The sequence below is a fragment of the Delphinus delphis genome, chromosome 10, assembly GCF_949987515.2.
Source record: "Delphinus delphis chromosome 10, mDelDel1.2, whole genome shotgun sequence".
Lineage (NCBI taxonomy): Eukaryota > Metazoa > Chordata > Mammalia > Artiodactyla > Delphinidae > Delphinus > Delphinus delphis.
In genome coordinates, this window is record NC_082692.2 from 98,870,656 (window position 1) to 98,883,788 (window position 13,133).

The 13,133-nt window shown below is 49.6% G+C and overlaps 2 protein-coding genes across 2 annotated transcripts in view; one reads left to right on the plus strand and one right to left on the minus strand.

Annotated features, from left to right (window-relative positions):
* The window catches only part of SYN2 (synapsin II), a 153,034-nt gene that overhangs the window by 115,067 nt on the left and 24,834 nt on the right, over positions 1-13,133 (plus strand). Inside the window, exons 5-7 of the mRNA XM_060023073.1 lie at positions 867-956; positions 10,796-10,858; positions 11,466-11,608. Coding sequence (XP_059879056.1) covers positions 867-956; positions 10,796-10,858; positions 11,466-11,608 — 296 coding nt within the window. The remainder of the gene's footprint in view (positions 1-866; positions 957-10,795; positions 10,859-11,465; positions 11,609-13,133) is intronic.
* Positions 832-8,745, minus strand: TIMP4 (TIMP metallopeptidase inhibitor 4). Its single transcript, XM_060023074.1, has 5 exons — positions 8,515-8,745; positions 7,223-7,320; positions 6,696-6,810; positions 3,987-4,111; positions 832-3,329 (listed from the first exon to the last, which is right to left on the minus strand). The coding sequence occupies exons 1-5, from the start codon at positions 8,651-8,653 to the stop codon at positions 3,132-3,134; spliced, it is 675 nt and encodes a 224-aa protein (XP_059879057.1). The 5' UTR covers positions 8,654-8,745; the 3' UTR covers positions 832-3,131.

Consider the following 13,133-nt stretch of genomic DNA (forward strand, 5'->3'; position numbering starts at 1 on the left):
AAGAGCGTGATCTCTTTAGAGCCTGAAAGGCTGCTGTGAGTAGGGAGAGTTACGGGTTAGGAATAGAGGAGCCTGGCTATGAATCTGGCTCAACTACTGTGTGACCTTGGGCAAGTGACCTCTCTGGGCCTCAGTTTCTTCACTTATAAAGTGTGGGGGGCAGGGGGCACCAAGGGGTGCTACATGTTTGCCAAAGGCAAACCCTGACACTTAAGTCTGTGTACTTCATCTCTTCTCCATGGAGCTGTTCTGGCTTCTCATAGGTGAAGGTCCAGTGAGTTCAGTTCGTAGATGAGTAGTAAGTCCTAGAAGACTGCGTCTGTCTTTCCTGCATTCCATGACTCCATTCTCCCTGCAGGAAAAAGCTACCATTCCTTTGCTTGGCATTTGAACTTCCATGACTGGGCCCCATGTTACCTATCCAGCTTCATCACTTGCCATCTCTAGAGACGAAGGTGTTTAGAGTTAGAGACCCAAATTTCAATCCCAGCTTTACAAGCTCTTTGCAGCTCCGTGACTTTAGGCAAGCTTCCTACCCTCCCTGAGCTTCATATGTAAAATGAAGATGATAAAGAACCTAGTTCATCAATTTGATATGAGGATTAAATGAAATATCATTAAAATTGAGTAGGCACTGAATGAATGTTAGCTCACTCTCTCCCTTCCCCAACTAAAGCATACGTTCCTGGAGAATAGGAATGGGACACCTCTTTTATATCCTCAGAGCGCTTTGCACAAAGTCCTCAGTGAGCAAATACTCAATAAATAATTGTTTGACTGACAAACAAATATTTGTTGGATTGACACTTGGTCTGTCTGTTCCAGAGCTGTTTAGGGAAACTGAAACCTTTGCTTCTCTTTTGCAGTTTGCCCAGCTGGTGGCCGTCTACAAGACACTGGGAGGAGAAAAGTTCCCACTCATTGAGCAAACATACTACCCCAACCACAAAGAAATGGTAGGTGACTGAGTGCGGGCTTCAGTCTCTCTGCTGTTCGCACTCTGAGCTTAGCCACGTGGTGACTGTGGGGCTCTGAAGAGGGCCTCAGCCTCCCAACCCCAGAGACTCTGTTGAGGTTGAACTGCAGACCTGCTTTGTGAAACCAGGGTGGCTGGGTTTTAGCTGACAGCCCCTTGTCTCCAAAACCTGGAGACAGCATAGGAAAGAGCAGAAACAAGGGCATTTTATCGAGCGACAAATCCATGAATCAACAATCAGAAGATCCAGCTGCTTCGGGTCCAAGCCCAGCCCCACAAGTCAGGGATGGTTGCATTCCCTCACTGCATGTCAGTTTCCCAGTGCGAAAGGCAAGTGGGCATAATTATTCCTGGCCAGGACATTTAATATGGTACTTGCATAATTTAAGTGAGATTCTTTAAGTAACAGTCTGTGAAGAATGTGAAGTGCTCTTCAGATGTAAGGTGTTGTTCCTGTTGTTATTCATCAGGCCCTTCCATTCCCTTGGCTTCCTCAAAATTTTGATAAGACTAGGGTTGCACTGTGCCTTCTCTGAGGCCATCCTAGGATGGCAGAAGGAGCAGAAAAATGGAATGGATGGTTGGTACAGAGGCTATTACTAATGTTTTTCTCTCGTGGTGACCTGGGGCTTAACCCCCTTCTTCTTCTCTGGCCCCACGTACTCTGCCTCAGGCCTGCACGGTCAGTTGGTGGTCCTCCCTAACCCACCAGCGGAGACTCTCTGTGCCATAGCTTTCCAAGTCTGGTACTCGGGGACAGAGAGTTCCAGAAGGAATCTCCATTTGCACCATTTCTGTGAATGAGGAGCCTGCTCCTGGCATTTTGTGCGTGGCCCAGCTTATCAGCGAGCCACGCATGGAAGATGAATAACAACCCTGGGCCTCGAAAAGAACTGCCTCCTTCATTTTTGTCAGAGCTTCCCCAGGAGAGGCCCTGGAACCTTAAGCCCTTGTGTTTAATAAATCCTTGAGACTGTCATCAGGGCTTTCCCTTTTAGGACAAGTCAGGAAGCCCTGCAGAGGCTGAGGAACCCTAGGGGTCTGTGCTTGGCGATTTCAGGGAGTCCAAGAGGGGACTGAGCTGAAGACTGAAGGGGCTCTCAAAGCTGGCTTTTTCCTGCTGTAGCGTCTAGCAGGCTGACCACTGAAAAAAACTGCAACATGTGCAAAGTGTATTCCTCATCCTTTTGCCCCAAGGGCCCTTGCGTTACTTTTCTCCCGTCCTCTATCCTGATATTTGCCTTCAAGAGAGGACCCCTAAGGTCTCTCTGAGGTGTCAAAAGCTAAGTGGGAATTTCAACTCTATAAGAGAAAGGCTTTTTTTAGCTTAAAAAAAAGTTTTGAAGTAGGAATGAAAACATTAGTAATCTAGTAGAGAAGGACTTTCTAAAAGAGACAGAGGAGAAGCCTTTTGGACATCAGTTGAGGGCATTAAGTATAGTTAACCTAGACAGACAACCCAAGTCTGTTCTTATCTTGCTAATTGGGCCAGGCCCTCTGCCAGGAATGGTATAGAGGGGATTACAGCACATGGAGGGAGGTTAGGCCATTGTAGGCTTCACACTGGATGGTTCTCTGTCCCCCAAGTCACTCCCCCAAAGCTGGGATTGAAGGATCAGAATGAGGTGAGACAGGAGGAGTAGAGGATACACAGCCAAAGGATGTTGTTCTTTTCATTTCTCCAAATCAGCCTGTTTATGATACTGTCAACCCACCTTCTGGTCTTGTACGTCACAAGGCCACCACACCATCTCATATGTATAATAGTCACCATCTCTCCCCTGTCAGATCAGTTAAGACAAAAAGAAAGCACATTTATCTGGGGAGAAGAAGGAATAGTCCTAGCTTTGGAAAAGAAACTAAGCCAGAATCAATAACAAATACCAGCTCAGCTAAAAGGGTTTGGGAGGCAGGGATGAAGGGCTGAGGACAGGAGAGAAAAGTCATGCTACTTTCCCTAGCCCTTGACAGGTTCTGGACTGGGGTCTTGGACACAAGCTGTAATATGCCCCATCCCTGCCCTAATGCTGGCCAGACCATCCACTTGTTACTTCCCATTGTCTGGCAGTGATGAGGCAGGTGGTGACAGCCAGAGCTCTGAGGGAAGGAAAATGACTTGGTTTTCAGGATTCTTGAAGGTATGTGGTGGTCCCTCCTAGGGCTGGATGATATCAACAAACTCCTTCCTGAGGGGCAGGCGTCCCTGGTACCAGCTGCAGGTGCCATCAACATGCTTCATGCAGACATAGTGCCGGGCCTGGTACCCATAGAGCTTCCGTTCCAATAGCCAGTCTGTCCAGAGGCACTCGTTGGGAGTCGAGATGGTACAGGGCACCATATAGCAGGTGGTGATCTAGAGCCATAGCCACACAACATCAAAGTGAGTAGGGTGTCCTTTTTCCATTATTGCCTTTCAGACTCCTACATGTTCTCCTACAGCCTAACTCAAACGCCCCCTCCGTTATGAAGCCTTTCCTAGTCTCCAGATTTCTCCCTTAGTTCTCCTTCCCCCTGTGCTCTGCATATATAGTATTGCCTCCCTAATGGCATCTCTGGAGTCAGAAAGACCTGAAGGTCCTTACTCTACCACTGACCTTAAGCAAGTCACTTCACTTCCCACAGCATTAATTTCTTCACCTTAAGATGGAAATCTTAAGTCTTCAAAAATTTGTTTTAAAGACTAAATTAAATATTTTAAATAAATTAACCATTACAGGTCCTGGCAAAAAAAGTAGACTCTCTTTAAACGGTAGTGTGTTACCCCAGTCTGCCTAATACGATGGCTGCCTTCCCAGCTAAAATGTAAGTACTCTGAGATCAGGGACTATGGGCCATCTCGCTTTCCCATCCCCAGCTTCATACGATGCCTGGTCCATCGCAGATCTCAAGTATAGTACAGCAGGTGAATAGACCACGCATGCATGAAGGGAGGAATACATGAAAGGTGAGGCTGCACGGCTCAAGACCCTTCCCCCGCCCCCAAAAGACCTTGGAAATGGACATTCCTTACTTGGCAGCCACAGTTCAGATGGTAGTGGTGATTCAGACTTTCTCTCTGCAAAAAGGACAGGTTCTCCCAGGGCTCGATGTAGTTGCACAGATGGATGAAGACTTTCCCATCATTGAGGATCTGACCTTCAAGGGGAGATGGAGGAGAGCCTAGCATGAGGAATCTGCTCATGGAGCTCCAGGAGTCCAGATTCTTGAAGGAGCCCCAAATTACAGCCTCTTCAATATCTTTTGGTGGCAGTGGTGACATGGGACTCAGTGAAGGAACCAGAAATACCTCTATTGTCTTTATATCGAAGCTGTTACCAGATGATGTTTGTATGAGAGAGAACTTTGGAGTGAAGACCTTTACGTTAGCATGGTGTAGACAGAGGGATGTGGGCTTTAAGTCAGAATCTTGGTGGAACCCCCTTCTTTTCTATCATTTACTAGTGTGTGACCTTAAGAAAGTCACATAACTTCTCAGCTGAAAGATGAGAATAATGAGGTTATTGGCAGGATTAAATGAGAGAATGTCTGTGAAGTTCCCAGCACAGTTGTGGGCCCACAGAAGATGTTCAATAGATAGTAGGTCTTTCTTCCTTTTCAACCCTTTCCAACCCGTCCCAATATCTACACAGGCCAGTCTCCTGCCCCAGTGATACCTATCTTGGTGAGTCTTTCCCCTTCCCTTTCTTTACTTATCAAACTCTTTCCTGTCTCCAAAGACCCTTTTTAGTACCATCTCGTCCGCAAAGCCATCCCTGACCGTGCTAGCACACACCTCTCTTAGAACTTCAGTCGCTCAGTCATTTACTGACTGAGCAACTACTATGACCTGGTACCAGGAATCCAGAAATAAATATGACAGGATCTCTGCCCCCAAGGAGCTTAAACACTAGTAAGGAAGACAGATAAGTGGGCAAAAATGACACTGTTGTGTGATTATATACAAGATGCAGTATAAGAACAAAGGAAAGAACAATTATCTCCGTCTGTGGAAGGGCTGGGGGCAAGAAGGGTGTCTAAGAGGACATGATGCTTGCATTGGGCCTTGAAGGGATGGGTAGGAGTTCACCTGCCAGACAAGTGGGGAAGAACTTCTGGATGTTGGGACAGAGGTGCGTAGCCCAGCAGTATACCTACTGCAACCATAAGTAGTTTCATTCAGCTCTAGGAGAAGCGAGGGGCTGGGAACAGTCACTGACAAGTGGCAGGAGGCGAGGCTGGAGAGGTCGGCAGGGTCTGGTCACAGAGGGCATTCGGTATTAGGCAGAAGAGCTTGTGCCTTCTCCTGCAGGCGCCACTGATGACTTTTCAGTACGCTTGTGCTTCGTCACCTAACCCCACCTTCGTTTAGACTTGACCTCTGTGAGGGCAGCCAGCACGTTTGCTGCTTCCCCTGATGCACCACCATACCTAGGAGAGGGCTAGGCAGGCAGAGGGCAGGTGCTCAGGAAGGAGGTGGCCTCGTTGGCTAGTCCTGGGACCTGGAGGGCTCAGGGGCATGCCCCGCCTCTGCCTCTCCCATCCAGAGGCGCCCCGATCAGCACATGCTCAGAGCTGGGGGCCCCTACCAGTGTGGCCTCCAATGCCTATGACTTCTCAGAAGTTTGAACTGTGAGCTCTTTGAGGACTGCGACTTGTTACTGAGTCTCCACTCTCCTGCCCCAGGCCAGGCAGTGAGTAGGTGGTCATTCATTGCTAAGGGGATGGACAGATAGTGGAATTCCTCCTCCTGTCCTCCCCACCTGCTGTTTTTCTTTTCCTGGCCTTCTCTCTAAATATTTTTCATCCTTTAGGGCCGATTCAGATCCCTCTTAGACAATGAAGCTTCCCTAACTGTTTACAACCACACAAATGCCTTTCCCTGAACTGCAAAATAATTCAGTACTGCATTCATTCACTTATGGATTATATTCTTGTGAGGTTCTTTAACTGTTCTATCCCAACCAGTTCAGTATGAGGGATCTGCCTGGGTCCAAGGTCATGGAGAGAGAATCACGTTAGAGTCAAGGCTCCTGTTAGGGCCTGTGCTTTACTGCACCCCCAGAATAGGGCCTCGGATGTGAGTCAGCCACGAGCCAAGAGTGTGACCTGTCCTGGCTGTCTAAAGCTAATACATTTGTAGGCTACAGTGACAATTATGTGTGTATTGCAGGGGGAGTTTGCAAAATGCACAATCCTCCTTTGCTCTGTGTAACTAAGACCTCCCCTGCAGTGTGGTGTCCAGTTTGGGGTCCTGTGCTGGGGAGGGACAGGGACAGGCTATATCCCTTTGACGGTGGCCAGGGCAGGAAGGGGTCTGGGAACCACAACCAGTAGACCTGGAGCTAGAGTGCATGTATCTGTCGTCCTCAGCCCTCTGAAGGGTCATCGTAGAATAGAGGGCAGAGCTGAACCCAAAGAGAGAGTTTCAGAATGGCAGAATTTGGCTCAAGATACCAAAAATCTTATACCAATTAAAGCTGTTTGGAAATGGAACCAGTTATCCTAGGCTGGGAGAGCAACCTGTGAACTAGCAAGCCAGTGGCAGTGAGGACTCTTGCACTGAAAGGGACGTTACCAAGGCTCCTCCCAACCTAGGCTGCCTCTTCGTAACACAGCTCTGTTTTATGCCCAAGAAAGTGCCACCTGGCTCAGCTCACTACCCAGGGTCAGCCCGGGCTCCTCCTTGACTGCCTTCCTTAGGGCAGAGACTCTCAGGGCCGCTTGCTGGTCTTTCACTTACCAGTCAGGAGATACTGCTTCTGGCTGTTAGCTTCTAGTTTCACCCCACAGAGGGAAGAATCAAAAGGTGTATAGATATACTGAATATTGTTGACTTTCTCAAACCCTTTGAACATCTGAAAGCATTTACAAAAGAGCAGTACTGGGTCAGTGAGTGTACTTTATATCTTCACAGGAAAAACTTTTTCTTAATCGAAAAAAATTAAGCGAAAGTCTAGTTCAGGATTTGTTGCACACAGATGGCCCAACTGGGTCTTTCCTCTCTAAAACAATCTAAACCTTGGTTGATTTCAGTGAGAAGGGAGGTGCCTCTAGCAGCCCTATGCACAAGCGCTGAGGGCCTGTCCCGCACTGTGCCTTGGCTCCGGTGGGCCTGTTGCCTACATGTCATCCCCTGCACTTGAGCATCTGTGCCCCAACACCGCAGAGCCAGGCCGCCTCACCTATCGGCCCCACCGCTCCCAGATCACAGACTCCACTCCTCCTAACAGCCCAAGGGGGTGATCGCCCTGGCCTGTCCCCATGTACCTTTATCTGTTTGATTTCATACCGGATCATTTTTTGAGTGTCAGCAGGGTCTGCACTGGCAGGAACTACCTTCTCACTGGAGATTTTGGCCCGGATCGCTGCACAGGAAGAGAAAAGAGGGAACTTTCAGCAACACGTGGGAGTGGTCCATCTGGGATCTAGATGACGTGGCATCACCCTGGAGAACTGTGCAGGGGAATTCTGGGTTTAGGTCTTGGTGGGTTATGGGGAGAATGCTGCATGTGAGGGAAACTCCTCTGCACTTGCTGGAAGTTCCAAAACCCTTGGGCCTGTTGGGTCCTGCACTTTAGCAGCTGGTTTGGGGAGTCTGGTTCTCCACAGCCAGGGTGCAGTGGGGTGGAGGTGCGGCAGGTAGAGGAGGAAGCAGGAGCCACCTGAGGGCAGTTGGTGTGCGGTCATCCACTGCTGTAGTCCAAGGCCTCAGAGAGAGACTGACCGAGTTGATGTTGGTAAATGTTTATGAATTAATAAATGTCCTGACCCTGCACAGAGGTAGTTCATCTCTTGCCACTTGGGTATTAATCAAAAGCTGTTTATGAGTTCCTCCTCTGTGCCTGGCCTAACGTTAGATACTAGACCCACAAACATGATTAAGACAGGGTCCGCACCCTGCAGAACTCTTGGTGTGGTGGAGAACACCCTTAGAAAGACCAACAGCACAGCATGGTAGGAGCACAGAAGTGCTGTGGTGGCACCAAGGAGTCAGGAAGCCTTCAGAGAAGAGGAGACACCTGAGTAAGATCTTGAAGGATGAATAGGAGTTTGCCAGGAATTTAAGGGTTTCAAGGAAGGGCATTCCAGGCAGAGGGACAGAAAGGGCAAAAGCTGTGTGTTGAAGTGAGGGCGTGGTGACAACCTCAGTTATAGGCTTGGACACCCAAGGATGTTTATAATGAAAGCGCAACCCACTGGCCCCTGGCTTTCCCTTCCCCCATCCAGTAGATCAGAATAATCACCGGAGAGTTCCGCAGATTTGTTCAGTGACAACACCCCCCCCGCCCCCCCCCCCCGTAACTGCAGTAGGCAGGGGAGATGGGGTCGCTGCGGAGGCCTTTTATGCAGTCTGTTCCCTCGCAAGTCTCCGGGTCGCGGCGCTTGCAAGGTGGCTGTGGCGCCGGCCCTGCCCGACCCACGGGGCCCCAGCAGGAGGCAACTGGTGCGGGATTGGAGCTCCTCCCCTTCCCTCCAGACTCCAGGTCTGCCGCTGGGCCCCGCCTCGACCCCACACAGCCACCCCCTGCTGTGGACCTCGAGGGCTCCCCCGGACTCACCTAGCGCCGAGTGGCAGACGTGCTGCTGGGGGTGCGCGGGGGCGCAGCTGCACGCCTCTCCCAGCCCCGGCGGCCGAAGCAGCGCCAGCAACCTTAGCAGCAGTGCCCAGCTCGGCGCGGTCCGCGGGCTCCGCGGCATGTCACGGCAGCGCCCTGACTCAGCCTCTGGGGACTGTCGGACCAAGCAGCTCCTCCAGGGCTTCTCCAGAACTCGTCGCGCCCCTCGCCCCTGGTTTTATGAGGTGGACCTAGGGCCAGTCCCGCCCCGATGGGCTCCGCCCTCCTTTGGCTGTAGGCCACCCGCGGCTGCGGGACCAGCGGCCCTCCTGGCCGGCGGGCTCAGTGGCAGGCTCAGCAAGATGAAGAGGGAAGCCAGGAGAGTCTCCTAGCCTCTATTTCCTTGCCTGAGCCTTCTGGAAGTAGAGGGAGGGGTGGGAAAGGGGATGGTGTAAGGATCGAAAGACAGGGCAACAAAGACAAATGCACCGGGACACAGAGACCAAGCGACTGTGATTCAGGCAGAAAGGACAAGAGTGTAGAGAGGCACAAACAGAAAGAGACAGGCGGAGTCAGAGAGAGGCAGACGGAATTACAACAGGCAAAAGAGACAGTGACAGAGAAGGACGGATCTCTTGCTGAGCTGCACGCTGGGAATGAGACAAGCTACTCAGGGCTTCTTTCAGCTGCAGGAAGTGTTTTCAATGCCCTATTTATGAGGCTCCAAAGCAACAGCAAACAGTAATGGAATAGGACAGAGAAAGTTGGGGTGTGTGTGTGTCTTGGCTCTGTCGGCTGGGGGGTGGGGAGAGATGTCCGAGAAAGCAGCCAGTGCTTTAGAAACCCTTTCCCGTGCCCAGAGCTCAGACTCTGCAGATGTCTGAGGACAGTGCTCTTGCTGGGGGCTCAAAGCACGGGGTAGCCCATCACTTAGGGCAAACCTGGGTTCTCAAAGCTCTCTCCAGACCCTAGGCCACCCTGGTTCCTATCTCAGGCCCCTACTCAGCTGAGAGACTACATCTTGTTATAGAGGGTGGGGCAGCTTAGAAAACAAAGAAGCAAGGCACTTGAGGCCACGGACTGGAGTCCTGTCCACTGTTTGACAGAGGGCATAGTTCTCCGACCCTCCAAACAGAAAGAAACCCACGGGATTGTTGTCGTAGCATGTTTCCACACAGCGTTCCACCAGCAGGTCGCAGGCTGGGTACTGATTCTGTCACTAGGTAGCTTGGCAACCTTTGCCTCTCTGGGCCTCACTTCCTTCTCCGTAAAGTAGGATTGAACTACGTGATTTTGCCCCAGTCTCAACTGGCCTCAGCCAGGAATACTGAAATCCTCAGGTCAGGTACTCCCAGTATCTGGTCACACTCAGGATTCCCGTGGGGATCTGACTTTTCGTCAGAGTCAACATTATTTCCTTTGAAAGACATGTTTTCATCTTGATGTGGTGGTGATGTTTGAAAAGAAGGAAACTGAAAGAGAGCTGAGGCCTGACTAAGAAGGATGAGATTTGGTGTCCAGGTTGGTTCTTCACGCAACACCGGATCAAGATAGAGTCTGATGTGTTATTGCTCGGGATCTCGAAAGCATCCAGTCCAGTCTCTTCGCTTGGCAGATGTGAAGACTGAGGCCCAGGGAGGTAAAGGGACTTGCAGAGAGACTGGGATGCAAGTCTCCTAACGTCTAGTCCAGTGCTCTTTCCCCTCCACCACGTTATTTCTTCCATCGCCATTTTGTAACAGCTTGAAATCCTGCCTTTGAAGGGTAGTTCTTCTTTTAAGTTTTCATAGTTCTTCTGTTAAAATACGGCTACCTCAAGGTAATGTTTACTCTCTTAAGGATCTCTTTTGAGTGATAAACGTGTTGAATTCCTATGTCAGCTCTCTTCCAAACCCCGAGCTGGGCAGAGATGGGCCTTCGCATACTAAGTAAGCTGTGTTTGGTGCTGAGTGTGGGGTGTTGGTGAGCAAGGAAGAGAGTGTGAAAGAGGGGAGAAAAGCCAGGTTCAGTGCAGGAAAGCTGGACACATGAAGGATGAAGCGGTAAGTTTTAAAGATGTAGAGAGTACCAAGTCGGAGAGCAGGGTCCTTATGGTTCTGCTACTAATATGCTGTGACCTTAAGCAAGTCACTGTCACCCTATGGGCCTCAGTTTTTTAATTTGCGAGGCAAGTAGGTTGCACTAGTTCTTTAAAGAGCCCTTCCAAGGGTGTTCCCAAGAAAAATATTTGTAAGATTCCACACGTACACTCTGACCAATTCATTCCTTTCTCCTCTGCTTTCAGCTGACTCTGCCCACGTTCCCTGTGGTGGTGAAGATCGGCCATGCTCACTCGGGCATGGGCAAGGTAAGGCTGGGGCTGCTGTGCTCTGGGGTTGAGGCCAAGAAGGGCACTTTTCAGAGAGCCTGGTTGTGGACTGTTCTTCTGCCTCTGTTGCTGATGACTTCTTTTCAAGGAGAAGACCGTTTGGCCCCTCTGAAGCCATGAGTGTTACCCAAACGGTCCTCTTGCAGCAGGCATAGTGCAGGCCACCTGACTGGTCCCTGTGTTCTTTGCAGCAAATGTGGCTCCTGAGCCCTGGGAAGGGAAGCTCAAGAGTAGGGACTTCCGGGGCTTCCCTGGTGGCGCAGTGGTTGAGAGTCCGCCTGCCGATGCAGGGGACACGGGTTTGTGCCCCGTTCTGGGATGATCCCACATGCCGCGGAGCGGCTGGGCCCGTGAGCCATGGCCACTGAGCCTGAGCGTCCGGAGCCTGTGCTCCACAGCGGGAGAGGCCACAACAGTGAGAGGCCCACGTACCGGAAAAAAAAAAAAAAAAAAAAAGAGTAGGGACTTCCTAGGGAGATGTGGCTCTCAGGTCTGCATCTGGATGGAAACATCTTGATGGGTTTGGGGGCTCAGGGCTCTTGTGACTCTCGTGTGTGTGTGTGTGTGTGTGTGCTTTCTCCATTAGGTTAGAGTGGAAAACCACTACGATTTCCAGGACATTGCCAGCGTGGTGGCCCTCACCCAGACCTACGCCACAGCAGAGCCTTTTATTGACGCCAAGTATGACATCCGGGTCCAGAAGATAGGCAACAACTACAAGGCTTACATGTGAGTGGGGGTGGGGTCCCCACAGATGCTCTTCGCTGTCTCCTCAGCTCTGGGGAGACTCTCGGCCTCCAGGTGGTAGCCACCTCGCAGTTTAGCCTCCTCTGGCCCACAAGGCAGAGAACAGAGAGCGGGAGCCATTCCAGTCAAGGGAGTCTTAGCCTGGCTTCCTTTCAAGGCAGAGGAGGGGTTCCTGAACTGAGATGAGAAATAAATGAGTATTTATTTTCATTTTAGCCTCTGAGTGGAATCTGGCATTCTCCTGAGTTATGAGCAGACTGGAGTATCAGCAGCAGCGCATGGGGTTTGTCACTAATGGGCAGCACAGAGGTTTCTGTACACATACACTTGTCACAGATATCTCTGAACACCCGTTACTTTTATCACTATTTAAGAATCATGGTAGTAAGACTTGCCACTGCATTCACACCTGTAAATACATTTGTTATTTATGAAGAAACATATTTTTTACTAATCTGAGATTTGTTTACTGTTTTTGATAACTCTTTTGGTAAATTCTTTTAAATAATTGAGTTCCTTTGTTGTCCTGTGTAGTTTATTTTACATTCACACGTCTTACATATTTTATACATTGAAAGGAATCCATAGGCTTCACTAGGCGGCCAGAGCACAGAAAAAGTTAAGAAACTCCTGACGTAACGATATAGCCCTGCAAACACCACAGAACGTTAAAAGCCTAGTGGTTATGAGAATAGATGACTTCTCCATGTAACTGTGTCCATTTGCCAGAATGGAAAGGTAAACGTTTCCTCCAGTACAATTTAGAAAAAGAAAAGATTTCAAGACTACCTGATCTTCCATAAAATACATAAGAATGCAAATGGCTTACGAGTCCAGTTTTGGAAATATTAACTTCACACTGTAAAAAATGTTAAGGTAGTGTTTTTCTTTACAAAGAGAGAACATTACAATATATGAATTTGATCTTTGCCACTCAGGACTTGAGCAGATGTCAGGGTTGAGCAGCTTCCCTCTCTCACCATCTATTTTCATTTTTCTTCCCTCATCTTTCCTTTTAGTGTGTACACTCCCCACCCCTGGAGTTAGTTAGGAGTCCCTTCCCTGCACTCCCTTCTTGTAACCCTTTGCACACCTCTAGTTGAGCGCTTTTCACACGTTGGGTATTTGTACCACGCTCCTCTGAGCTCTCTAGGGGAACCGGAGTCATCTCTGTGGCCCTGCTTCCTTGTACAGTAGCAGGCGTGTGGTAGGCCCTCAGTAAGTATGCAGGGAAAAGCCCTTATGAAGAACTGAAGCACACAATCTTTTTTACCTTTATTCATCCGATTCCTACTTTATTTAAGTTTATAATTTTTTTTTTTAGTAAATCCTTATTGGAGTATAATTGCTTCACAGTACTGTGTTAGTTTCTGTTGCACAACAAAGCAAATCAGTCATATGCGTACACTTCCCCATATCCTCCTCTTCTTGCGTCTCCCTCCCACCTCCCTATCCCACCCCTCTAGGTGGTCACAAAGCACCGAGCTGATCTCCCTGTGCTATGTGG